General features: G+C 39.5%; 1 protein-coding gene and 1 long non-coding RNA gene across 3 annotated transcripts; one reads left to right on the top strand and one right to left on the bottom strand.

The window, feature by feature from the left end:
* Positions 1-1,979: 1,979 nt before the first annotated feature.
* On the top strand, positions 1,980-7,585 carry LOC138737405 (uncharacterized). The gene is made up of 3 exons (XR_011340886.1): positions 1,980-2,160; positions 5,564-5,629; positions 7,152-7,585. It is a non-coding gene; the product is annotated as an uncharacterized lncRNA (long non-coding RNA).
* Positions 7,586-9,469: 1,884 nt separating this feature from the next.
* On the bottom strand, positions 9,470-24,466 carry spata2 (spermatogenesis associated 2). 2 transcript variants are annotated; one of them, XM_069883676.1, is made up of 3 exons: positions 24,314-24,466; positions 15,932-16,361; positions 9,470-11,239 (listed from the first exon to the last, which is right to left on the bottom strand). In XM_069883676.1, the coding sequence occupies exons 2-3, from the start codon at positions 16,241-16,243 to the stop codon at positions 9,992-9,994; spliced, it is 1,560 nt and encodes a 519-aa protein (XP_069739777.1). In that variant the 5' UTR covers positions 16,244-16,361; positions 24,314-24,466; the 3' UTR covers positions 9,470-9,991. The 2 variants fall into 2 exon arrangements, with proteins under 2 accessions (XP_069739777.1, XP_069739778.1); XM_069883677.1 differs by lacking the exon at positions 24,314-24,466 and adding an exon at positions 24,025-24,247.
* Positions 24,467-24,911: the final 445 nt, after the last annotated feature.

The following is a 24,911-nucleotide window of genomic DNA, read 5'->3' as shown; positions in this document are numbered from 1 at the left end:
AAGCTTGAGGGCAAAAACGTTACAGGAAACAAACCTCTGAGTCCTCCATTCCTTTTGTTGCACTTGCTGAAAGAAGTGCATCACGCCAGACCTGGAAGAAGATTGAGGGGGGGGGGGGGGGTGCTGTATTGAGAGAAACCCTCGATACTTGTATACACTGAAATTGTAATTAGATAATACTAACAATATATCTGTGCACTGAAATTCTTGCTTGTTGCAGAAAAACAGGTACACCATTTAAAAAAAAGACTAAATTAAAGAGATGAAGATTGATAATATTCACAGTTACAGTAGTGCAAGACAAAAAAATCATGGCATTTCAATTGTGGTGTTAGAGCAGTCTATGATCCATGTAATAAGGGGGGAGTCCAATAGCCATTGAAAAGAAACTATTCTTGAACCTAGTCGTGATGGTCTCTGGATTATGTATCCTCGGTCCAAAGTTAGCAGAGAGAAGAGGTTGTGACCAGGGTGATGGTGATGAGCTGCCTTCTTGAAGCTGCATGTTAGATGTTTTCAGTGGGTGGGAGGTCAGGGCCTGTGATGGACTTTGCTAGATTTGCTACTTTCTGCATGAAAGGGCTTTTGAATTGGTGAAGCAGATTGGTGACTGGAACATTTTTTTGTTAATCAATTTTCCAGAACCTCTAGATAAATGGAGATGTTTGGTGGAAGACTGGTATATTTGTTTTTGGCCACTCTGAAGTTTTACCTTGTCTTTTATGTGTTATGAACAAACAAACCTTATTAGTACAATCAAAGGAACAGCAATGGAAAATTCACCAGACAGTGGTAAATTCAAAATAATAGTTTTTATTAAACTATTAATAACATAACATTTCTTACTTAATGCGCAAATATGTGTGTGTTAAAATCCAAAACCATTGTAATTGAATGAAAACCCGAGTGCATCAAGATTGGTTTGAGAAAACCACGAGACAATTTCAGCAAGCCCTTAGGGCCAAGACAAGGCCTTTGCAAAGATTAGCAAAATAACTCGTCATCTGTCTCAAAGAAACATGAGTTCTAACATGTGCAATCCAAAGTACAGCAGAATTGCAAGAAATGAGGGACAAGTGGTGGCAGAGAAAAACAGCAGATGGAACGCTATGCAGATTTCCATGCCACCAGAGAGTTTTTCAGTGCCATAAAGTCAGTTTATGGTCCTTCTAAGTCAGGATTCCTCCCCCCACCCCCACCCCTTGCTGTCATCAGATAGGTCGAGGCTCATCAAAGACCAAGAAGGAATGGAAAACAGCAGGGTTGAATATTTTTACAACCTATTCAATAGGCCGTCCACAGTTGATCCTGATATCTTACAAAACATTCCCTCAGCAGCCAGTCCTGGATGATCTAGACCTGTCGCCCTCTACTGATGAGATCAATAAAGCGATCTCGCAGGTGAATTCAATGAATTCAAATAAAGCAACAGGGTAGGATGGTATTCCTGCCAAGACCTATAAAGCTCTAAGCCTAAATGTACTACTGACATTCCAAGACATCTGGATCACAGAGGAGATGCCTGACAACTTCCATGATGCCCTCGTCGTGACTCTCTACAAAAATAAGGGAAGCAAATCAAACTGGAAACTACAGGGGTATCTCACTGCTGACCTTCGCAGGCAAGAATTTTGCCGCATCCTCCTGAACAGACATGTCACTGTCTCGGAAAGGAATCTCCTGGAGGCACAGTGTGGCTTTCAGCCAGAACAGAGTCCAATTGACATGATATTTGCCCTGAGACAAGTTTGGCAGAAGTTTATCGAGCAGAACAAGTCCCTTTACTCTGTCTTAATTGACCTGACAAAGACATTTGACACTGTAAACAGGGAGGCTCTCTGGGTGATCCTGAATCATTACAGATGCCCAAGGAAATTTGCATATATGATTCAGCTGCTCCACGATGGAATGACAGGACAGGTCCTCTGCAGTGGTGACACATCAACTGGATTTGCCATTTCTGCTGGGGTGAAGCAGGGCTGTGTACGAGCCCCAGTCTTGTTCAGCCTGTTCTTCACCTGCATGTTGTCACATGCTGTCCAAAGTCTGGAGGAGGGAATGTACATCACATCCCAACTGGATGGCTCTTTGACCTTCGCTGCTTGAATACACGGACAAAGTGCCTCTACAATAAATCCTTTTTGTTCTTGGCGCACAAAGGTAATGATTTACAATTCTCTTCTTTCTTTGGCTTGGCTTCGCGGATGAAGATTTATGGAGGGGTAATGTCCACGTCAGCTGCAGGCTCGTTTGTGGCTGACAAGTCCAATGTGGGACAGGCAGACACAGTTGTAGCGGTTGCAGGGGAAAATTGGTGGGTTGGGTTGGGTGTTGGGTCTTTCCTCCTTTGTCTTTTGTCAGTGAGGTGGGCTCTGCGGTCTTCTTCAAAGGAGGTTGCTGCCCGCCGAACTGTGAGGCGCCAAGATGCACGGTTTGAGGCGATATCAGCCCACTGGTGGTGGTCAATGGGGCAGGCACCAAGAGCTTTTTTTAGGCAGTCCTTGTACCTCTTCTTTGGTGCACCTCTGCTGAACAAATTCTCAGACGCTGCTAAGCTCTTTGGCCTGACCATTAACTAAACATGAATGAAGTATTCCATCAGTCCGTGCCAAACACCAACACCATAGCACCAAGAATCACTGTTGACAACACCCAGCTGACAAAAGTAAACAGCTTCAAATATTTGGGGAGCATAATCTTCAGTGATGGATCTTTGGACAAAGAAATTAACTCCAGAATCAGCAAGGCCAGCCAGGCTCTGGGGAGGCTGCGTACCAGAGTGCTCATTCAAACCAACATCCACATCTCCACAAAGCTGAAAGTCTACAGAGCTGTGGTTGTCCCTTCCCTCCTATATGGATGTGAGACCTGGTCTCTGTACTGACGTCACATCAAACAACTGGAGAAATTCCATGTGTGCCACCCGTTCCATCTTTGACATCTTTTGGCAAGACCATATCTCCAACCTGGGATTTTGGGTCACACGAAGTCCCTGATCATCAGAGCCCAGATGCAGTGGGTGGGAACACATCATCAGAATGGACGACCACTGTATGCCTCGCCAGCTGTTCTATAGTGAAGACCGGTAGGAGACCTAAGGTCATCCACTCAACCGCAATGAAGATGCTGTGAAGGAAACCCTACACTTCTGTGGCATCCTGCCAAGAGAGCTAGAAGCTGTGGCTGCTGACAGGTCCAGTTAGCTATGAAGCCTACACTCATTTTGAAGACGGGCACTGCCAAAAAACTGATGGGAAATCAAGAACAGCGTAACAAAGCAGCAGCAACAGTTATTACAAAAATGGACTTCCAATGCCCCCATTGTGCTAGACTTTGCGCTTCCAGATTGAGACTGCAAAGTGACCTTCATGTCCACAGATGACTGCACAACAGCATGCTTCTTTGAACCAAAGGACAACCAATAATTACAATTTAAGCTTGATTCTGAAAAAGACGATTTTAAAGTCCAGTTTCAAACATCTTGTTGACTTCAGGATCCTTTTAAATCACAGTTCAGAAGTAATTATGAAGTACTTTTAAACATTATATTTTCAGATCTCACGTCTCTTGATGAGCTGTCTTTCAGAGAGATATTCTTCACACGTGTTTTCACAAGTTTCCCTCAATCTTGTTAGGCTTGCAGAACTGTGATCCTCACAATGAGTTATTTCTTAAACAGAAGTGGCCATCTTCCGGGTACAAATGAGGCTGCCTCTCTTTTCTTAAAAGAACAATCAGAAGTGGTCTTACTTATTTAAAAGCCACTTATGTTGTGTATCTCCTATAATAGGGATCATACAAGTCCTGTCTTTCCAGGAGGTCAAGAGTTTCTCAGTCTTCTTCCTTTTGTCTGGTGTGGAATTTCCCTTTATCCCAGACATAAAGGGAACTATTCTGGTCTGTGACATATCCTCAACTTTTCTTTCAAAGGTAGTGCATGTAAACAAGTTTGGCTTGCATTTTGCTGGTGGTATGAAAAATATTGGATGTGCTGGGGTGACTGTGGTAATAATCAAAGAGGATCTTCTGGGATATTCACTGAAAGAATGTCCAGTCATTTTAGACCATAAAGTGCAAGAGAGTTGCAGTTCTCTGCACAACACTCCGGCAACCTACTGTATTTACATTATGGGATTGGGCTTGCAGTGGATCAAAAATTCTGGGGGTAATGAAGCATTGTGCCAGAACAGTGCTGGATTCTCTGTGTGTCTGCCTGTCTCAGCCTGCAGAAGCACAATGAGTATTCCAATACACATTTAGAATGCAAATAGAGAGTGTTCTTGAAACAGAGTTTCTTAGAACACAACAGCACAATACAGGCTCTTCGGCCCTCGATATTGTGCCAACTCATATATTCCTTCCAAAAAAAAGTTCTTAACCCTCCCTACCCTGTAACCCTCTATTTTTCTTTCATCCATGAATCTAAGATTCTCTTAAACGCTCCCAATGTTTCAGCCTCCATCACTATCTCCATCCGGCAAGGCATTCCAGGCACCCACACTATCTGTGTAAAAAAAAACTCACCCCTGATGTCTCCCCTAAACCTACATTAACTTTGTACATAGGTCCTCTGGCTGATTCTGCACTGGCTATGCCTCTCAGTCTTATAGATCTCTATCAAGTCTCCTCTCATCCTTCTACGCTCCAAAGAGACAAGTCCCAGCTCTGCTAACCTTGCCTCATAAAGACTTGTTTCCCAATCGAGGCAACATTCTGATCAATCTCCTCTGCACCCTCTCCACAGCTTCCACATCCTTCCGATAATGAGGTGATCAGAACTGAACAAATTTGTCGAGTTTCAACATGACCTCTGAATTCAATCCTCCTATTCATGAAGCCCAGCATCCCGTAGGCCTTCTTAACCCTCCTATCAACCTGTGCGACGACTTTGAGGGATGTACGGATTTGAACCCCAAGATCCCTCTGTTCATCCACACTGTTAAGTAATGACGATAAACCCAACACTCAGCCTTCTCGTTAATCCTTCCAAAGTGCATCACCTCACACTTATCTGGATTGAAATCCATCTGCCACTTTTCTGGCCCACTCTGCATCCTCTTGCAACCTTCAGCTCCATCCACAAATCCTCCAACCTTCATGTCATCTGCAAACTTACTGACCTATCCCTCCGGTCCTGCATCCAGGTCATTTATAAAAAATCACCAAGAGCAGAGGTGCCAAAGCAGATCCAAGTGGCGCTCCAGTCGTCACCAACTTCCAAAGTTGACAAAGTTGTTTGAATAACATGATACCGTTAAAGGGCCACAGGTCTGTTGGTGGCATTCGAATGTCCTTCTGCGATGTGATGGTGGAAGAAACCCAAAAGGTGGCGGACTTTGTTTTTGTTGCTTTTGGACCTTTCCCTTCCCCACTACACAGGTTACAGACTTTAATGGTCCAGAATGGTGGTAAGGATCATTTTTTTCAAGGCTATGTGCTGGTAACCTCTGGCCTACATTGGAATTTACTGTATTTGATGAGATAATAACTAGGGCTCGTTGCTTTGCGTTGACAGTCTGGTGTCGCAGCTTTATCAGCCGATTGTTTACTCTCTGATTGTCAGGTGCTGTTTTCAACAAGACTCATCAATGGACGTCGTGGTAAATAATCAGATGGACCCAGGCCAAAGGTGAGTTGCAATTAGCACAATTCTGGAAGCTGACAGGGCCCACGTCGATATATAATGCCCAAGTCGGACGTGTGGAAGAGCCAAAGGCTCCTCGCTTTATTGTGGCCGCTTCAGCCGCAGGGAGTCCGCCGTGTCCAGTACGCACGCGCCAGGGCCTGGGTGGGCGGACACGCGAGAGTTTGGGTCGGCGCATGCGCGAGGGTTTGGGTGGGCGGACACGCGAGAGTTTGGGTCGGCGCATGCGCGAGGGTTTGGGTTAGCGCATGCGCGAGGAGCTTGTGATACCATTTACATTGGGATTTTTACATCTTGTGCATTCATGATATGTGATCACATGGATCCTTTTGTTGGTCACTCAGCGCAAGGACAGTAAAATCCCTGTTATCCAGAATTCAAGCAACCTGTAGCCTCGAGCAGCGGCCAAAAAAACGGCAGAAAATAAATGGGGAGAAAAATATGAAGGTTCGTTCCCCAATTACGCAATCTCAAGAAACCTGCAAATTCACTTATCCGGCATCCTCCCATCCCCAAAGGTGCTGGATGCCAGGGGTATTGCTGTCTAATATACATACCAAGGCTTGAAGTGACACCCGAAGAGCAGGAGAGGCCTGCAGTGGATGCTCTTGGCATTGATCAGAAGTGACTGTGAGACTTTGCTGGGAGCAATTGCCCTTCAAAACAAAAATACAGTTCAGAAACACGTCACGTGCTCTGATCTTCCTGAATATGCACTGACGACTTCCCGGGATCTCCAGAAGTCCAAATGCTTCCCATCAGGGGAAAGTTATGACCATAAACCCAACACTCAGCCTTCTCGTTAATCCTTCCAAAGTGCATCACCTCACACTTATCTGGATTGAAATCCATCTGCCACTTTTCTGGCCCACTCTGCATCCTCTTGCAACCTTCAGCTCCATCCACAAATCCTCCAACCTTCATGTCAGATTTGCTTTTAAAAAAGTAATCGCACAACGCAAGGGCACCGGCTCGTGGGCCAGAAGGGTTTGTCACCCTGCTGTACGTCTAACCTTTTGCAGAACTAGCGATCAGATAAATTATTGCGCTTGCATCGTTGTATTATGATGAGTCCAGTCTCCATGAAAAGGTCAGGCATGGTTTTTGACGGTGCTATATCCTGCACCCAGTAGAGGGCAGTATTCAGACATTTTTCAGCTGTGTCAAGCATTGCCCAGCAATCAATTTATTCTGTTTATTAGAGAATCTCAGCAGTTTTAAAGAAATGAATGTTTTCAGATCATTCCCAACTGTTTAAGGTGATCTGATCAACTGAATTTCAAGGATTAATTTAATATTGATGAATTATCAGCAAATAAAATTTTTGGTTCTGGTTGGTGAAGAATTTCCCTTTCAGCATCCTTTCTGCAGCTCCTCAGGTTTGCCCATCAATAGTGTTTTCAAATCTTCAGTTTTATATTTGCCTGTGCATTTGTTCCCATTGATTTTTATGGGATTACTTCATTTATGAGTCTATTTCTATATGCATTTGCCAATGACATCACAGGTGTTGGCAGAAACAAGCAGTGATGAGGAAGTGTACAGGAGGGAGATGGATCAGCTCGTTGAATGGTGTAATGACAACAACCTTGCGTTCAACATCAACAAAACCAAGATGATTGTGGACTTCCAATCCATTAATTTATCTCATGTCATAATAAAGTTTAATGTTAAAATCAACATAATTTCGATGTAGATTTTAAACATTTTTATTTCAAATTCTATTGTTTTCCTACTGAATTTTCACTTTAACCACATGAAACTATGTAAATGTAAATACATTGAGGCTGTGTGTATGATATTGTAATTTAAAGGTGTCATTTTAATTTTGCTAGTTGTTTATCTCACTACTATTGCCGCTACATTCAGTGATGTTCGGAAATTATGATTTACGAGTAACATTATTACAAAAAACATTACTAAAGATTCTTTATGGTCTGGTATGGGAGGAGGTCCATAGTGGGGGGGAGGGGGGGGGAAGAGAGATTGAGGTGTGGGGTGGTGACTCCCTGAGTTAGCACACTGGGTGACACCAATCTGACTGCTTCAAGCCATTTCCTCAACAATGTCAGCTGTAGATGTTGGTACAGAATTGGTCCTTCCTGATAATAAATGACGGGCCAAATTAATGGGTGTCTGTCTTGTATTAACCATTATAGAATCTATTGCAGTAGAAAAGAGTTATGCTGGTAAGCTACCATGTTCATTTCTTAGATTTTCTGTCAGTGTACAATCTAAATATGACTGGAAAATTTTATCCACAGTTACACAAAAAAGAGAATTTTTGACAGCTATTTAATTCCATGCTAAATCAAAGATTGTAGTGTGGGAAAGTTTTAATCTGAAGAACTACTGTTAGGTTGCCAATTATATTTTTATACAAATGGCTTAAATACAAAAATCTGCACAATATACTATCACATGATAGTATGTAATGTTAAGAGAACAAGATGAATAAAGTTGACTTTGCTGAGTGGCCTTCTTTGGAGCAATGTAAAAACCTGAATATGGAGGCATTGGAGTGAGGGTGGGATGGAGAATCAAAGTTGAAAGCAACTGGAAGCTCAGAACTGCTACTGTGGATTGAATAGATGTTTTGCAAAGTGAGCAACCAATCTGTGTTTGGTTTCGAAGTTGAAAGAAATGCAAGTCAATTTTTGTTTCACCTGGAAGAACTGTTTGGGCCCTTGGATGGCACAAGGCAAAGAATTGGTGTTGCAACTGCAAGTTACACGGTAACATCCTGAGATGTTTCCAGATGCCTGTCACTTTAACTCTTTCCCCCTCAAACTCTGACCTCTCTGCATTTGTCCCTTCAAGTTCCCGTAATGGAGCGTAATTGCTCCCTCCTCACAACTCACATTTGGCCCCAGCAAATTTGTAAATGTTACATTTAATTCCCTCATCCAAATAACATTCAAATATTGCCCATTCATCCTATCAATTCTACTAATTACATCCAAATGTCATGTTGTAGATAATGCAAATAAGTGTTAATGAATCTCAGGATCATTTGTGTATAAACTCCCATTAATGACAAAGATTTCCTGAAGAGGAATCACTGGTTTTCAAAGTAGAGAAATAAGTTTTACAAATATCTTAAAGATGAGATGCAATAAGAGACATAAAAGCAGAAAATGGTGGATCAACTGATCCTTGAGAAATTGACCTGACAGTCAGGTTAGTAGATAAAAGGTTTAAAACTTAAATGGCAAATTTTTATTTTGACATATTGAACCAGTACAAAATAGAAAACATTACAATACACGTGGGTGGCATAGTTAGCATAATGCTGTTATAGTGCCAGCAACTAGGGTTTGAATCTGTTGCTGTCTGTAAGGAGTTTGTATATCTTTCCCCCCCCCCCCCCACCATGTCTGCTCAAGTTTCTTCTGGCACTCTGGTTTCCTCCCACTGTTCAAAACATACCATGGGTTGTAAGTCAATTGGGTGTAAATTGGGCAACATGGGCTTGTGGGCCAGAAGGCCCTATAACTGCGTGTTATTTAGTACAGTCCAATACACAAGTGTGCTGGAGAAATTCAGGAGCTCACACAGAATCCACAGGAAGTAAAAGGTGACCAAGTAATGGGTAACCAACATTTCAGGCCTGAACCCAACCATCTGCAGACTTTATGTTTAACTACATTTAGCACCGTGCCAGAAGATTCTAGCCCAGAACTCAGGAAATCCATAAATTTCACAACTTGTCTGAAAAGAGAGCTCTCAATGTTGCAAAAACACAAAAGAATAGTTCAGTGTATGTGTTCAAACCAAACTCACACAATTGTATCCTGGGCTGAAATAAACAGTCAGACTTCAGCATTAACCGGTTCAGTATTTTATTCATACAAGCAAACAAAATTATTTGCATTTTCAACAAAAAGGCATGAATAAACAAAAAGATCAGGATTTCCTTCTGAAAACACACTTGCTCACCCATTGCAAGTAAAAAATAATTAAGAAACACAACCACTTTCAAAAAATGAGAAAAATTGCACATCAATACCAAGGCTTGTGTATATAAACATTTGTCAGCTTTCCATTAAACCCTTTTAACGTCAACTGTAACAAATGGTTTTCTCCCATTCACATGTAGTTATAAATTTATTTGCTCCATGTTCAAAAGTATCCCCTCTGCATCTCTGATATGAACTATAGATTAAAGCAGCTTCTAACTTACATATATCAGCCCTTGAAAAATATAGCAGCAAATTAAATACCTTAAGGTGCATATTGTAATACAAAAGATCACAGTGAGCAATCTACAATCTGCCAGCCTTCAAAACATTCCTTGCATTGATTTTTCCAGGGCTGATCATGCATCATTTTCCCAGATTACACAATTTATTTGTATACAGTATAATTTTTACTAGATTTGAAATTGATCTGGCTGTTTGGAAAGAAACTGTGATATTTATTCTTGTTGCACAGATCCAAATGATAATCACTCTTACAATCATTACAGGAGACCTTTGAACAGTTCACACAAGTGAACCTTGCACCAGCTTTGTCACAAAATCCACAGCGTAGTATACTGGTGCTCTTGGAACCAGGCAAATGCTCTTGATACTGTGATGTGGTAGCATATGCACATTTCTCTTTTGGAGTAGAACATGGAGAAAGATCATTTTGAACAGATGCAGAACGAGTTAAGATACTCACTGCTCTTGGATATTCATGTCTACACGGGCACTGATTGCAAAGAACACTGTCACATTTTTGGCAACTTGAGGTTCCACTGGATATCCCACACATCTGGCACTTCAATGCAACTGTGCTTGATATAGTTTCTTTGGTAATACGTGGAGTCTCATGGTACAAAGCTCTTATGTCATTACTTTTTGTCTGTCTTGTACTGTGACTGCTTGTTGCTTCTGTCCATCTCGGTGATGAAATGCTTCTAGGATCCTCAGCTGTATAAATATCCAAATTATCAAGTGCATGGAAGGAAGTGTTAAGATTGGTTTCTGCTCTCCAGCTTCCATTGGGACTCTGCAAGTATTCTTCTGACCCTCCACGTGGGGAACTTGACATAGCAAGAAGTGAAGGTGTAGGACGAAAAATCTCATCAGCTATATCCTCAAAAGAGCCATAAACCACTTCCTTTTTACAATGTCCAGGTGTCAAATGCACTTTATTTAGCTGTTTTTCCAAACAAGTTTCATCAGTATCTACAGGTGAATGTTTGTACATCAAGTGCTTCACAAAACTGTTTGTTAACCGCTCGCTGTCTGCTCGGCAGAAGTCCATTTGAGCCACTGACGTGTGCAAGCCTTCCACTGACCTTCGTTGCCTTTTCATGGCATCAATGCAGCCTTTCACATCATCCGTGCTGTTCTTTCGTTCTTGCACTACATTGAGCTCCGAATAACCCTTAACTTTAATTTGTGAATAAATTTCAAGTAAATTCTCACACTCCATTCCAGCCAAGAAAAGCTCAAAAGAAATAAATTTGACATGATTAGTGTTTACTTTGTTTTTCATTTGATAGGTTTCCTTTTCATAGTGATATCCTATAAAATATAGGATATTCCAGACGTCATCTTCACATAATGCAGATTTGATATAGTAGACAAAATGTCCTGTAAAAGTCTATAAACAGAAAAAAAGTTGATGAATCATATTCTTAACTCCTTATAATTGTTAACATCATCTGTAATCTTTCATTTTCCTGTAGCTTTAGTTAATTAGAAGAATAAATTGATAAAAGTTGCACACTGGTACTAGATGGGTACAGGATCAAACAAATTCAACTATGAACTTGAAGATTTGGTAAGCTAATAACAATTTTTATAGTCAATAAAAACAAATTAGGCAATTCCTTTTCTACATTTTGGACATCTTGTCCCCAAAGCACAAATATTCAAATAACCAGTTAACTCTAAAAGGAAAGAAGTCTGCACAGAGTTTGCATATTTTTCTATGAATGCATCGTTTCCCCTACCTCTCTGGTTTTCTCCCACAATATTGGGATTTACTAGCCCTAGTTTAGGTGGGTGGTGGGTAATAAAAGAATCAAAGAAATTTAATGAAGGTGCAAGAGTAATACAATGGATATTTGAGGGTTGGCATGGAGGCAGTCAGCTTAAGGACTTGTTTTTGTGTCATACTATGTTGTGACTGATTGAAAATTATTGGTAATTATTTTGGCAATGTGCAAACAAGTAGAGAATCAAAAGATGTTGAGAATCATCAGTATCTGTACAGAAACTGCAGGCTTGCAGAATATCATACCTTATGTTTAAAGAATAACATACCCAAAAAGATTTTATTTAACTAAGAAAGCAAAGGTACATTTGAACAACTTTTCAGGTAACTTTCTTGTGCGACGAATGGGTGAGGAACTACTTGGAGAGTGAAGACATACAACATCAATTTGCAAAACTTACGAGGTCGGAGAGGATAATTTGATTAAGAATGTCAAATACCATAAAGAACTTTGATAACACAGGAATATACTCCAATTACAACTGCTGAGATTTAATAAAATTGTTGTGGCAAGTTTTCAAAGTAGATGGTTTGAATAGTCATTTTGTGATCTCTCCTTCTGCTCTTAAAATGCTCAGTGTTCGCTATGTATGGAGCCAGAAGAGATGGGGGGGGGGGGGGGGAAGAGAAGATCTTAAATGTCTTTTTTTTGCATCTGTATTTACTCAGGAAACTGGCACAGAGTCTAGGCAAGTGAGGTAAACAAGCAGCAAGGCCATGGAACCCATACAGATTTAATAAGGAGGCACTTGCTGTTTTAAAGCAAATAAAGGTGGATAAATCCCCAGGCCTGACAAGGTATTCATTCGGACCTTTAGGGAGGTTAGTGTAGAAATTGCAGAGGCCCTGACAGATACATTTAAAATGTGAGGTCCCAGAAGATTAGAGGATAGCTCATTTTGTTCTGTTGCTTCAAAAGGCTCCAAAAATAACTCAGGAAATAATAGGGCAGTGACCCTGACATCAGAAGTTAATGGAAGATTTTAAGGGATCATATAAAATATTTGGATTGTCAGGAACTGATTAGGGATAGACAACATCCCTGTGTGTGGTAGGTTTTTCTGTGGCGATTACCAGGAAAGTTGATGAAGGAAAGGCTGTGGATGTTGTCTACATAGACATTAGTAAGGCCTTTGACAAGATTACACACAGGTTAGTCAGGAAGATTCAGTTGCTCAGTATTCTTGGCGAGGTGGTAAACTGGATTTGACCTTGGCTTTCTGGGAGAAGACAGAGAGTGGTAGTGGATAATTGCCTCCCTGACTGGAGGCCTGTGACTAGTGGCATGCCTCAAGGATTGGTACTGGGTCTAAATCATCATCTATATCAATTATCTAGATAATGTGGTCAATTGGATCAGCAAAGTTTGCGGGTGTCACAAAGTTTGGAGGTGTAGTGAACAGCGAGAAAGTCTTTCAAAGCTTGCACAGGGATCTAGAGCAGCTGGAAAAATGGGCTGCAAAATGGCAGATGGAATTTAATGCAGACAAGTATGAGAGGTTGGATTTTCAAAGAACAAATCAAAGTAGGACATACTCATGAAAAGGTAGGGGATCTGGGAATACAGATTACACAGTTCCCTGAAAATGGTGTCAGAGATTGACATGGTCGTAAAGAGAGTTGATGGTACATTGACCAATTTGAGATATTGTTGTAGAGTTGTACAAGACATTGGTGAGGCCAAATTTGGAGTACTGTGCAGTTTTCATCACCTAATTATAGGAAAGATATCACTAAGATTGAAAGAGTGCAGATAAAATTTAGTATGATGTTGCCAGGACTTGAGGAATGGAGTTACAGGAAAAGATTAAATAGGTTAGGACTATTCCATAGACCATAGAAGAATGAGGGGAGATTTGATAGAGGTATACAAAATTATGAAAGGTATAGATAGAGTAAATGCAAGTAGGTTTTTCAATGGAGGTTATGAGAAATACATGGGTTACACAGGACATGGGTTAAGAGTGATAGGGGAGAGGTTTAGGAGGAACATTAGGGGGAATTTCTTCACACGGAGATTGTGTCTAGCTGCCAAATGAAGTGGTGATGTGGGCTCAATTTTAACATTAAAAAAATTTGGACAGGTACATGCATGGGAGAAATATGGAGTGGGTGGAGGTCAGTGAGACTAGACAATAATAGTTTGGCACAGTCTAGCAGGCTGGCCAGTTTTCTGTGCTGTAATGTTCTATGGTTTTTAAATAAATTGTAGCAGTATTAAAATCATTAATGATCTTCAGATGATTATAATGATGGTAAAAGGGAAGAAGGAAACGAGTCTAAATGTCCACTTCCACCCAAATTCAGCTTCTACTAACACTCTACACGTATGGTGATAACTGTGCTTGCACATTCTGAAGAGAAGAACTTAAATAACTTTAATTGGCAGTTCGTTGGACTGGACTTAGAAGTGGGTTGGATTTGGAATGTTGTCTGAGGTGATGATGGACATGAATTACAAAGACAATGTAAAGGGAGAAAGATGTGCTTGAGAATTTTGTGAGATTGCAGGAAAAAAATCATTTAAATTCCCTTTAAACAGAGTCCCCACCCCTTTCTGCTTTTCAATTCACCAGTACCCTTTCCTGCTCTCCTTTTACATTTTACAATGAAGCAGACAAATTTATCATTGTCTAACGTTTTTTAAAAAATTAAAATGTGCTAGTGTTTTCAAAAGAACTAATAACTAAAAATTCAGAAAACTGATCAGTCCAGGACCATGAACTTCCAAATGGTACTGGATTCTAAGAGTTTTGCAGGAACACTGATTCTTCACTCAATTTGACTTGCTCTTCAAATGGAGTCGAATAATGCAGAATCTATTTATAATGGTGCAGATACAGAGAGAGAGAGAGAGAGAGAGAGAGAGAGAGAGAGAGAGAGAGAGAATAAAAAAGAACTTAAAATTTGAGTTGAATTAATGGGTGGCCAATTAAGAAAACAAAGGTGTTAGTAATGAAATTTCATAGATTATAAAGTTTATAATTATACAAATCAATGTCAACAAGATCAATCCAGTGAAACACTGGAATGCTTGAGCTGGTCGGTGACAAAGGTTGGATGATAAGAGTTGAAGAGTAAAGGGAACAAAATTTAGAGATTAAGAAAATTAATTAGTGGTTAGCTTATGGCCCAGTAAGTTGATGAGGTTGCAAACAGTGATGCCCAGATCATGAAACAAGAAGAAATTCAATTCGTAGCAAGGTTGAGTAAAGACAACTTCCCTTAATGTACACATTTGCCAATTTCTCAACTTGACTCCTTGAACTTCCCCAACCCAATTCCATTTGTCCATTTTCCTCAGCCCACCCACCACCTGCTGACACGTCTCCTCATTATGCGATCTTCCTTTTAAACTGACGCAGGGTTTCAACCAGAAACACCAACAATTTCTCGCTCTTTCCCAGGCACCCCACCCAGATCCTGCTTGATCAAATTAGTTCCTTACGCAATTTGCTTTGCTGCTAATCTCCATTATTTAACAGGTGTAAGTTTCAAATGTCAAATAATTACAGAACAAAAGCAATGAAGGGGTAGTCAGACTACACAGATATTTGTACATGTGAAGCTTTACCTTAGGTTTTCAAATCATATTAACAAGGGCTAGCACACAGAAATCACAGGGAGAAGGGATAACCGGGGAATATCATTAAGGTTGGAAGAGAATTACTGCCTGATGACCTCATTATGATTGTAAATATCATACAGAGTGAAAGCAATAGAAGGCAGTTCCACCAAATGGACAATGGAGCATAGCATTGGAGGCAATGTCAAAGGCAACAGAGGAATCAAGGAGACAAATACACCATGCACACAAAGGTCACCTTTACACAATTCCAGACCTTTACCAGAGATCAGGACATTCCAGAGTTTCCAAACAAAAGCTCACAAGAAATAATGTTGTGGATATTAGAGGCAACATTAGGTTTCAATGACTGGGCAAAAAGCTGATCTATGGCAACAGTTTGCATCGAACAGCAATTCAGCACAGTTTTTCTGTACAGACATAATACTTCAGGAATGGAGAATTGCATAAATATATATTTTCTTAATTCATTCACAGATGTAGACATGATGAATTCCTAATCGCCCACGTAGCAGGTGGCTTTTGCAGGCATTTCAAGGGAGTCAGCTACACTGGTATAAGCTGGAGTCATACATCAACCTGTATGCAGTTTGGATGCAGTTTTCCTTCCCCTTATAAAAGATAGGTAGCCAAAAATATTTCAACTTTACAACTACAAAATGTGTTACTTCTCTGTCAATCAATTTGTTGCTATGAATTTAATACAATACCTTTATAGTTTTGAATTCTTTTTTCCAGGGATATAGAAATAGGTTAATGCAGAAAGTTTCCAGAATTCCAAAGGCATTAAGAAGTGCATTTAAGCTTGATGTTTTAAGCGTCTTCAAAGAATTCTCCACAATATCATAAAATCTGAACAACTTGAATCTTTCAAATGGTTCTTGGCGATACAAATCAAGTAAGGACATAGCCATCTTCTTAAGGCTTGCATCTTCCAACACGAGATCTTTAGCACTCAATTTCAATTCACAAATCTGAACATATTTCCGAAACAGAGTGTCTCTAATTTTACTTGGATCCATTAGGAACCGTTGTGGAGAATTAAGTTTTCTACAATTCTTCCATGGCTTTCGTGTGATTTTCAGATAAGGAGCGAGTTCAAAATTATAACTGTGATTCAAAGTATAGTGATGGATCTACCTGCAAGACAGAAGGATGATGATTTAAAAATTAAATTAAAAGAAATTTATAACAAAAATCTTGTTTTCAGAAATTGTTTAAAATCAGAAAATTACCAAAAATAGGCCAAGATACATTTTAAACTCAATAAGTATATGATTTCATTACAGGGTAAAATGACAAAAAATTCATTTTTTTTATAAAGAAATTGGACAATTTACAACAGAATTTCCAAACTATTTTGGGATAAAAGAGTACTCAAATGATTCTTAACCTTGCAGATAATCTTTGAAGCAACTCTTGACAAATATTAAAGTCAGGTGCTCCTATTCAATTTTGAGGAAAACCCAAGCCTTGTACTTACAAACATTTATGCCATGCCATTTGAAATGCAATTTTATTGAAAACAAAGTCAGAGATTTGCCAACATTTTTCTATACAAAACAAATCCTAACTCTTAATCAAAACCATTTCATATTTCCTAAAGTGGATACTCAAGGGATACTCAAAAATCAACAATTCAGTTGCCAAAATTTTCACCTCTAACACAAAAAAAGCCACAAATCTCATGTCAAAATGTTCCAGTTCTTTTTCTAAAGTTTAGAAACTATTCAAAAATTATAAATTATATTGTTTTGGTCATTTAATGTTTTGCTCAAAATAAGTCATTTTAATTTTATTTTAAAGAATTTCAATACACTAAAGGTAATAAGATGTAGCTCTAATAGCCCACTATTTATAATTTAGGTTTTAATTTCTACTGTTGGTTAATCATATTTTGGAATGTTGAAAACAAAATGTTATTCTATGCCAATCCTAACTATACACATCAACTCATTAGAGCAACGGAGGAGTCACGTGACGGAGTAGTGGCCGGTCGGGGAACTCCAGCCCTCTCCGGAAAAGTTTTTAAAACACAGAAAACACAAAGGCACAAACACAAAAATTAAAATAAAGTGAAAGTAAAGGTGGGAAGAAAATGGCAGCGAAGAAAGAAAAGTCGAAAGTAATGGGAAGAAGAGAAGAAGAAAAGACATCGGAAGAAGGTGAAGGCCTTACCTCTCCAAGGAGGTCCGCCGCGGAGAGAGAAGCCCGCTCTCTCAGGTCAGTCGAAGTCCAGAGCTCGGGACTACAAAAATGGCTCGCGGAGTGAAGCAAAAGTGCGCAACCGCACATGCGCGAGGAGTCGCATATGTGCGATGCACATGACAAAAAAAAACACTGACGGGAGGGGGGACCAGCTGAGGAGTCGATCTCCACAGCTGAGAATGACAGCCACAGCACAACAACAAGAAGAGAACATAGAAAACAACGAGAACAAGAAAGAAGAGAGTAAAAAGAAATCAAGGAAACAACAGATGACCAACCCAGAGGAAGAAGAAGAAGAAGAACATAGAGAAATGGAAGAAGAAGGGAAGGGCAAGACAATGGATATATTTTTTTTTAAAGAATATATGGAATCAGTAAAAGAATGGCAATCACAAGAATTTAGTGAAATAAAAAGAAGAATTAAAAGTACAGCAGAAAAAATGAATAGATTAGAGATGGTCATGTCAGATATAGGAAAAAGAGTGGACAAGGTGGAAGAACGAGAAACAGCCGTAGAAATGGAAGTAGAGGACTTAAAAAAGAAATTAGAAGAATCTAATAAAAAAGTTAAAGAGACACAAGAGCTGTTAGCTCAGAAGATAGATATAATGGAAAATTATAATAGAAGAAATAATATAAAGATAGTGGGCCTTAAGGAAGATGAAGAAGGCAAGAATGTGAGAGAATTTATAAAAGATTGGATCCCCAGGGACCTAGGAAGACCAGAATTACAGGAAGAAATGGAAATAGAAAGGGCACATAGAACATTAGCCCCTAAACCACAGCCACAACAAAAACCAAGATCCATTTTAGTAAAATTCCTAAGATATACAACAAGAGAAAATATATTGGAGAAAGCAATGAAGAAAATTAAAGACAAAAAGCCACTGGAATACAAAGGTCAAAAATTTTTTTTCTATCCAGACATAAGTTTTGAACTTCTGAAGAAGAGAAAGGAGTTTAATACTGCAAAAGCAATCCCATGGAAAAAAGGATATAAATTTATGCTAAAGTACCCAGCGGTACTTAAAATAGTTATTCCAGGGCAGCAAAACAGACTATTCTCGGATCCGGAGGAAGCACGAAAATTTGCAGAACAACTACAAAATAGACAGAGAGATGAAGACATGTAACGAGAGTAAAAATAACCACGAACTATATATATGTGTGTGTGTACATGAGTGTATCCATATTTAAAAGAAAATATATAGAGTATAGATAAGAATTAATAAGGGAAAGAAAGGGAAGAGAGGAAGTAAGGAAGGAATTAAGAGAGTGACCTTTGTTATATATGAAAATTAAAATCTCTTCTGGGGGGGGCTGGGTGGGGAGGAGTTACGGTCACTGCGAAATCAGTTGACGCTTGCGAGTGAATTCGCAAATCCAAATGGAGAGGGGAGATGTGGTTGCCCGACAAGGGATAAAGGGCAATTCAGGAAGGGGAGGGGATAGTGGGGTTAAAGAAATTTTAGATAGGAGAATAAGGGAAATGTTTGATGTTTTAGAAATGTTGTCTTATAAAGTGTTCAAAACAAGAAAGCAGAAATGGATAAGAAGGAAAGGTGATGATGAGGAAACGGAAAGGAAAGGTAAGCAAAGTATGAAATGGCTATGTTGAACTATATGACTTTAAATATTAACGGAATACATAACCAAATCAAAAGGAAGAAACTGCTAAATTTACTGAAAAAAAGAAAAAATTGATATAGCATTTGTGCAAGAAACACACTTAACTGAAATGGAGCACAAGAAATTAAAGAGAGATTGGATAGGACATGTAACAGCAGCGTCATATAATTCAAAAGCTAGAGGAGTAGCTATATTAATCAGTAAAAATGTACCAATTAAAACAGAAGAAGAAATAATAGATCCAGCAGGGAGATATGTAATGATAAAATGTCAGATATATTCGGAGTTTTGGAATTTACTCAATGTATATTCACCTAACGAAGAAGATCAAAAATTTATGCAAGATATTTTTTTGAAGATAGCAGACACGCAAGGGAACATACTAATAGGAGGGGATTTCAACCTTAATTTGGATTCAAACATGGATAAAACTGGGAAAAAAAATCAACAGAAAGAACAAAGTAACCAAATTTATAATTAAATCGATGCAAGAAATGCAACTTTTGGATATATGGAGGAAACAACACCCAAAGGAAAAGGAATATTCATATTATTCGGGTAGACATAAAACATATTCAAGAATAGACCTATTCCTGTTATCAGCTCGCATGCAAGACAGAGTTAGAAAAACAGAATAAAAAGCTAGAATATTATCGGACCACTCACCCCTGATATGGACAATAGAGTTAGAGGACATCCCTCCAAGAATGTATAGATGGAGATTAAACTCCATGCTACTTAAAAGGCAGGATTTTAGAGAATTAATTGAAAGACAAATTAAAATGTACTTTGAAATAAATACGGAATCAGTGAAAGATAAGTTTATACTATGGGACGCAATGAAAGCGTTCATCAGAGGGCAAATAATAAGTTATGTAACCAAGATGAAGAAGGACTACAATCAGGAAACAGATCAGTTGGAAAGGGAAATAGCAAATATAGAAAAAGAATTAGCAATGAAGGAAGACACAACTAAAAGAAGAGAATTGGCAGATAAAAAAGAACATAATGAAGACAAAACAGAAATATGAACTAGGAGAAAAAAACGCACAAAATTCTAGCATGGCAGCTTAAGACAGAACAAACTAAGAGAATGCTATTGGCATCAAGGAAAAAAGACAAACAAATCACATATAATCCAATGGAGATTAATGAAAACTTCAGAGAATTCTACGAACAATTATACCAAACTGAAAACAAAGGGAAAGAAGACAAAATAGATGAATTTTTAACAAAAATTGAACTACCGAAATTACAAATAGAAGAACAAAATAAATTAAAAGAACCATTTGAAATAGTAGAAATACAAGAGATAATAAAAAAACTACCGAATAATAAAACACCTGGAGAGGATGGATTTCCAATAGAATTCTATAAAACATTTAAAGATTTATTAATTCCTCCCCTCCTGGAAGTAATCAACCAGACTGATAAAACACAAAGCTTACCAGATTCATGCAAAACAGCAATAATTACAGTAATACCAAAGACAGGGAAAGATCCACTCGCACCAGCGTCATATAGACCAATATCTTTACTTAACACAGATTATAAGATAATAGCTAAACTATTAGCAAACAGATTAGCCGACTATGTACCAAAAATACTAAATCTAGACCAAAGTGGATTTATTAAAAAAAGACGAACAACAGACAATATTTGTAAATTTATTAACTTAATTCATGCAGTAGAAGGAAATAAAGCTCCAACAGTAGCGGTTGCTTTAGACGCAGAGAAGGCCTTTGACAGAGTAGAATGGAATTATTTATTCAAAGTACTACAAAAATTCAGTTTACCAGAGAAATATATTAATTGGATTAAAGCATTATATAAGGGGCCATTGATGAAAGTGACAGTAAATGGATATATATCAAAACAATTTAACTTAAGCAGATCAACAAGGCAGGGATGCCCATTATCGCCCTTGTTGTTCGCGTTAGCCATAGAACCACTAGCAGAACTGGTAAGAACAGAAAATAAAATAAAAGGGATAAAAATAAAAGACAAGGAATATAAAATCAGTTTATTTGCAGATGACGTTATAGTATACTTAACAGAACCAGAAATATCAATCAAAGAATTACATAAGAAATTGAAGGAATATGGAGAAGTGTCGGGATACAAGATTAACGCAAATAAAAGTGAAGCAATGCCAATGAATAATGCGGATTTTTCAAAATTTAAGAAAGAATCACCATTCAGATGGCAAACGCAAGCAATACGATACCTAGATATACAAATAAATAAAAACCTCGGCCATCTATATAAACTCAATTATTATCCACTAATGAAAAAATTACAGGACGACTTAGAGCATTGGAAAGACTTACCACTAACACTAATAGGAAGGATAAACTGTATTAAAATGAACATTTTCCCAAAGATACAATACCTATTTCAGGCATTGCCAATACACTTGACGGAGAAATTCTTCAAGGAGTTAAAGAAAATAATAAGGAAATTTTTATGGAAAGGGGGCAAACTGAGGATAGCACTAGATAAATTAACAGAATGGTATAAACAAGGAGGCTTACAACTACCAAACTTTAAAAATTATTATAGAGCCGCACAATTAAGATACCTATCAGATTTTTATCAAACAAGGGAAAAACCAGAGTGGACTAGATTAGAACTAGATAAAATGGGGGAGAAGATACCTGAACATATATAAATGGGATGAAAAATTGGTACAACGTAGGAATTCTCCAGTATTACATCATCTTCTCAATAACTGGAAGAAGATTCATGTAGAAAGGAATAAAACAAATTACCAACTACCAAAACTAATACTGACGCAAAATCAGTTAATCCCTTTTACAATAGATAACCTTTCCTTTAGAGAATGGGAGAAAAAAGGAATCAAAAAAATAGAAAATTGCTTTTCAGGAAATAAATTATTATCCTTTGAACAAATGAAGGATAAATATAACTCATGATACAGTGTTGGCATACTACCAACTGAAATCCTACTTGAAGGACAAATTGGGAAGCAATCTGAGGTTACCAGAGGGAAGTAATTTTGAATATGTGATTACAGACACAATGATAATTAAAAAATTTATAACAAACATGTATATTAAACTACAAGAAAAGGAGAATGAGGAAACAAATGGTAAAACTAAACAAAAATGGGAACAAGATCTAAACATAAAGATAAAGATGGAAACATGGGAGAAGTTATGCTCAGGAACTATGAGAAATACAATAAATACGAGGTTACGTATGATACAATATAACTGGATACACAAGCAATATATTACACCTCAAAAGTTAAATAAATGGGACCCAACAGTATCTGACAGATGTTTTCGCTGTAAAAAGGAAATGGGAACAACAATTCATGCAATCTGGACATGTGAGAAAGTGAAAAAATTTCGGGAAGATCTAAACCAGATATTAAATAAAATCACAAAAAGCAATATACCAAAAAACCCAGAGATCTTCCTCCTAAGTAACATAAAAAAAACAAAGAATTTGGACTTGATTTGGATGGGGCACAAAAAAGATTTGTTAGGATAGCCCTAGCTGTAACAAAAAATGTATTTTGTCAGCCTGGAAATTAGAAGATAACTTGAGAATACAACAATGGTATATAGAAATGAATAAATGTATTCTATTAGAAAAAATAACATATAATTTAAGAAATAACATTACAATATTTGAACAAATATGGGAGCCATACATGAAACATAATAGAGAAAACCTACCGGGGACATCTACCACCTAAAATGACAGAAGGAGAAGGGAATGAAAAGAATTGACTCAGTGGAATTTCTTGTTTATTTTTATTGAATGACAGCATTGTCTGACAGGTTTAATGTATCTTAGATTCTGAACTTTAAATGAATGGGAGGGGAGGTAGGGAGGGTGGGATGGGAAGAGGGAGGGGGGGAGAAAACAACACTGTATATATTTGAAAAGGAAAATGTATGTATCTTGATCAATATGGTTTATAGTGTGAAAAATAAAAAAAATTTTAAAAAGAGGAACAGAAGCATCAAAATCAGGCCAGCCAAGCTGGGAAACAGCATCACAGTGCAACCTTCCATATTATAATCATCTTATAACATTACTATAAAAAATAAAAATAATAGTGCACGAAAAAAAAAACTCGAGCAACGATTAGTCACCACTGTAGTTTCCCCATCACAAAACCACAATATTCACTTTTGTCGTAACCAACGTAAATGATACTGAACATTTTATTAACAAACGCCAAACAAAAACCATCACAACTGACAAGAAACATCAACTAATATTTTAAAATACAAAATTCCTCACATTGGAAAGTAAAATCAGAAATGAGCTATGAAAGTCCAACTCATGCAACTTGAAATCGATATTTTTACATTGCAATTCTTATCCAGACAATATGTATGAATTACATGTCCTTTTCTCCTTTTGTTTTGAACCTTGAGTTTGCTTTAAACATAGATGGTATTCAGTTCAACTGTGCACATCTCCCAAATCTGGAGAAGTGAAGTTAACAGTACTGTCGTGTTAAAGGACATTTTGCATTCTTTACTTATCCTTTAAAAATTAAAGTCATGAACTGTTGGTTTGGGGGTCCCAGAAGGTCGTTTGTTGACATGTACTACGTCTTCCCCTTCATTTAAGGACCAACACAGAACAAGTGTTGCAATGAGTGATGCTCACTGCAAAAATCGGCTCTCTTTCCACCTACTTTGTGCTCTTTGCTCAGGCCCGAAATGTTGGTCTGGATCTTTGTGACCAGCCCCCCCTCCCCGCCCCCCCCCCCCCGCCCCCCCCCCCGCCCCCCCCCCCGCCCCCCCCCTCCCAGCCCCCCCTCCTCCCAGCCCCCCCCCCTCCCAGCCCCCCCCCCTCCCAGCCCCCCTCCCAGCCCCCCCCCTCCCAGATCCCCCCCCTCCCAGATCCCCCCCCTCCCCCAGCCCCCCCCCCCCCAGCAGTTTGGTGCTTTGACCAGATTCACAGCCCCCCTACCCACCAAGATCATGACGAGGAAGCCGCAGCCTCCACGGAGGTGAACGCTTTGGGCGACTGGCGGAGGTCTGGCCATCTCGCCTTGCCCATTCTGCAAGTGGGGATCTCCGGCCCCCAACACCGCGGCTGCAGGGGCCCGGGCCCGGGGACGTGGGCGAGGCCGGCTGCCCTCCACCGTGACGGCGCCATCTTGCCCTCATCCCTCGCTCCTCCCTTCTGCTGGCCGACCCCTCGCCCTGCCCGCCTGCGGCCATGCAGCAGCAGCGATCCGAGCCGGTGCAGCTCACACTCACCCTTCCATCACGTCCATCGGGTCACCGCGGCCAAGGCCACCAACAACCGACCGGCACCCGCTCGCCGCTCATTGGCTGCGGCCCATTTCCGTCTCCGCCGCGAGCTCCGGGAAGGGCAGACGGCGCCCAATGCGCATGTGCCGGCCCAGGCTGCGCGCCTGCGCTGTGCTGGCTGCTGCAGGGGAAGGGGCCGAAGGGTTTGAGGCCGACCTCACCGACGCCTGCGGCATTTCCTCACGCGCTGATGAACGGGGCTCAGGCTCCGTGAGGCTGCATCAAGGACACAGCGTCTCCAGCCCCGTCGGGTTCTGCTCCATCCACGGGCTCCCCCAGGTCCAACTGCGCAGCGTCTTCTTCAGTTTAAAACGTGCATCTTCGCGCGATTTGATCAAGGGCAGCGTTTTAATGGACGTTTCATGCCGCCAGCAGATGGTTTCTGAAGATGCCTCTTTTAAATTAAAACGCAAATCATCTCCCAAACATGTACATTTTTCATCAAATGTACCGCGGACTTCCATTGCAATCAAACCATGTCACCAATGCTTCCTCTTTAAACCTGACGTTAGCCAAACATTTAATGTCCCTGTTATCAGGAGCC

The sequence above is a fragment of the Narcine bancroftii genome, chromosome 6 (assembly GCF_036971445.1).
Source record: "Narcine bancroftii isolate sNarBan1 chromosome 6, sNarBan1.hap1, whole genome shotgun sequence".
Lineage (NCBI taxonomy): Eukaryota > Metazoa > Chordata > Chondrichthyes > Torpediniformes > Narcinidae > Narcine > Narcine bancroftii.
Note: the sequence above shows the minus strand (reverse complement) of the source record. Positions and strands in the feature narration are given on the sequence as shown.